The sequence below is a fragment of the Octodon degus genome, unplaced genomic scaffold, assembly GCF_000260255.1.
Source record: "Octodon degus isolate 3935 unplaced genomic scaffold, OctDeg1.0 scaffold00269, whole genome shotgun sequence".
NCBI classification, from domain to species: Eukaryota; Metazoa; Chordata; class Mammalia; order Rodentia; family Octodontidae; genus Octodon; species Octodon degus.
Window position 1 is genome coordinate 36346 of NW_004524845.1, and position 2075 is coordinate 38420.

Consider the following 2075-nt stretch of genomic DNA (forward strand, 5'->3'; position numbering starts at 1 on the left):
CAAAGTTCTGGAGCTTGGAACTTAAGAAAAGTCACTTCTGTCAAAAATGGGTGACTGGTACACATTCATAATGGCTCATGAGAGTAACTCAGATTGGAGAGCACTCTTATACAACACTGTCTAGAAAGTACAGAAACTGTTAAACTTCAAGTTTCCATAAGCTACTAAAGTCTCCAATGGTGAGAGGTTGGACCTAAAGAAAAGCAAGTACATGACATATGCATGCAACCCCAACACTCAGAAAGCAGGAGGATCACAAGTTCAGTTCCTTCCTGGTCAGTTTAATGGGCCCTGTCTCAAGATAGGAAAATAAAAAGGAAGACAAAGGTAGTGGACTATGCCTATTAACCCAGTACTCTGGGAGGCTGGGACGGGAAAATTGTAAGTTCAAACCCAGCCTGGGAAAACTACTGATTTGATGAGACCTGTCTCGAAGTGGAGTTAAATAAAATAAGATTTGAGAGCAGAGCTTAATAATTGAGTGCCTCCGAGCTAAATTCCTCCATAAAGGAGGAGAAGAAACCCAAACTTTGAGAAATTGTAGGTTATAATGCAGCCTGCTGTCTCAGGAAAATTTAGGCATGTTCTTGAGTTTTGTAATTTAGAACTGGTTTTAAACTCTGCACTTTGGAAAACTGCAAAATTTCACAAAACCAAAACTCTGGCACATGTAGGGCATCTTACTCCCTTCATTACCTGACCAGTACTTATCTATTTCATGGGGCAGCAAATACGCAATTTCAGGAATGTCTGGAAGATGAATACTCCCTACAAGTGATGTCCTCATTGCAAACACCGATGACATAGCTGGGATTCAAACTCTGCTCAGACATTTGTAGACTATGGAGTTAGTATGACTTGCAAACTCAGTGGGTTATGGTTTGGTTTGGTCTGGTTTGGTTTGGTTTGGTTGGTTTGGTTTGGTTTTTAATCCAAGAAGTGTGAGACATAAACATATTAAAATTACAAAAATATGAGAAACTACAAAGATATACATTTTATAAATTTAAAATATCAAAAGACTCCAGCAGAACAGCCCATATTTTTTTAACAAAATCTGTACTAGTGTTTGTCTTATCTGTTGACTCAATCACTTGGGCCACTCCCACACCGTTCCCTTTCAAATCCACCATATGCATTAGTCTTATTAGGGTAATCTGAACTTCGTCTGCGCCTCCTTCCTTTGTTGCTCTATAATAGGACCCATCATGGGAATGGCACTTCAAGGGCATTTGGTAACTTCTGCAGGTTGGTCCAGCTGTCTCTACAATTGGAGGTGCTCTTTACTGGACGGCAGGGAGCAGTACTCCCCGCACTTCATCAGGAAGAGCCAAACCTGGAAGAGGCAGCTCACATTCTGCAGGACTTTCCAAAGCCCCCGAGACTTGCATGTGGGCAAAGCCAAGTTGTTTATCTGAACCACGGCGCTAAAGCATTTTACCTATGATACAATACTTTTTGCATAATGTTAATATACAGAAAATATTTTAACCTATTTCTTTTAACCATGGGAAGATTAGACATTGTTTTTACTCAAACTTTTTTGAGAAATGGTCCTCCACTGTGGAAAATGATGTTCCCAAAGGAACCAACATTCCTGACTCTTGAGCCAGTAATAGCTATCATGACATTTATAGCCATGGCAAGTATCTTTCAGTAAAAAGTTGAGCCATGACTACTGTTAATTGATATACACAAAATGCGAAGTTCTCACTATATCATTTTCATTTTGTGACATAAGAAGACTGTTGTAAGAATTACACAGTGTGGGCTGGCCAGATAGTTCAATGGACTAAAGCTTAGACAGAGCGCGGGGAGAGGGGGGGTTCAATCCCCAGTGTGCTGTGCCGGCCCAGCCCCCAGAGCACGCTGAGACAGCATTTGAGACTGGATATGGTGGAGCACCAGCGCTTGGGAGGCTGCAAACAGGAGAATCACTACAAGTCCGATCTACATAGGAGACCCTGTAGACTCTGAAGACCCTGTACCAAATACATTTTTTAAAAAAATACACCTTGTAATTGCCTAGTTTTCAATCTCTCTCTCTCTCTCTCTCTCTCTCTCTCTCTCTCTCT

General features: G+C 41.2%; 1 protein-coding gene across 1 annotated transcript in view; it reads right to left on the reverse strand.

Annotated features, from left to right (window-relative positions):
* The window catches only part of LOC101576471 (RNA-binding protein with serine-rich domain 1-like), a 4168-nt gene extending 2777 nt beyond the window's left edge, over positions 1 to 1391 (reverse strand). Inside the window, 1 exon segment of the mRNA XM_012512755.2 lies at positions 1288 to 1391. Within this exon segment, the coding sequence (XP_012368209.1) occupies positions 1288 to 1391 (104 nt within the window).
* Between the last annotated feature and the right edge of the window lie 684 nt (positions 1392 to 2075).